We start from the raw sequence: 548 nt of genomic DNA, 5'->3' as shown, positions 1-548 counted from the left end.
CGGGGCGGGGGTCCCGGCGCGCGCACTCACAGTAGGTCTTCCTGGTCAGCTCCTCCACAACTTCGGGCTTCAACTTGCTGTTGGATTTCCCCATCCTCGGCGGCCGCGGCCCCCGCCCCCGGCCGGACCCCGTCGGGGCGCCCAGCGGGAGCGGCTCGGCCGGCGCGGGCCGCGGCGGGCGGCGGGCGGCGGGCGGGGCGCGCGGAGGGCCGGCGGGCCGGGGCCGAGCCGGGCCGGGCCGGGGCCGCGCCTTTGTCTGCGCCGGGCCCGCGCGGCCCGGGCGCGGGGCTCCGGCGCGCGGCGCTGCGCGGCTGGCGGCGCCTCGGCCCCCTGGGCGCGGCGCGGGGCCGGGGAGGGGGCTGGGGTGGGGTGGGGCGCGCGGGGCGGCCGGCTCGCAGGCCCGGGGCCGTCCGGCCGCCGCCCTCTCCCGGGCGCCGCGGCGCGGAGCTGCGCTGGGCTGGGCGCCGACGCGGCGGCGGGGTGGCCGCGGTCGTCCCTGGTTACTGGGCTCCGCGGCACATGCTCGCTGCTGCGCTCCCTCTCGCCGC

At 84.5% G+C, this 548-nt stretch overlaps 1 protein-coding gene across 1 annotated transcript in view; it reads right to left on the bottom strand.

Moving 5' to 3' along the window:
- The window catches only part of NCS1 (neuronal calcium sensor 1), a 52,429-nt gene extending 52,249 nt beyond the window's left edge, over positions 1 to 180 (bottom strand). Inside the window, exon 1 of the mRNA XM_081803763.1 lies at positions 31 to 180. Within this exon, the coding sequence (XP_081659889.1) occupies positions 31 to 94 (64 nt within the window). The 5' untranslated portion in view covers positions 95 to 180. The remainder of the gene's footprint in view (positions 1 to 30) is intronic.
- Between the last annotated feature and the right edge of the window lie 368 nt (positions 181 to 548).

Source organism: Leptonychotes weddellii, chromosome 14 (genome assembly GCF_054177405.1).
Source record: "Leptonychotes weddellii isolate Sample4059 chromosome 14, ASM5417740v2, whole genome shotgun sequence".
Lineage (NCBI taxonomy): Eukaryota > Metazoa > Chordata > Mammalia > Carnivora > Phocidae > Leptonychotes > Leptonychotes weddellii.
Note: the sequence above shows the minus strand (reverse complement) of the source record. Positions and strands in the feature narration are given on the sequence as shown.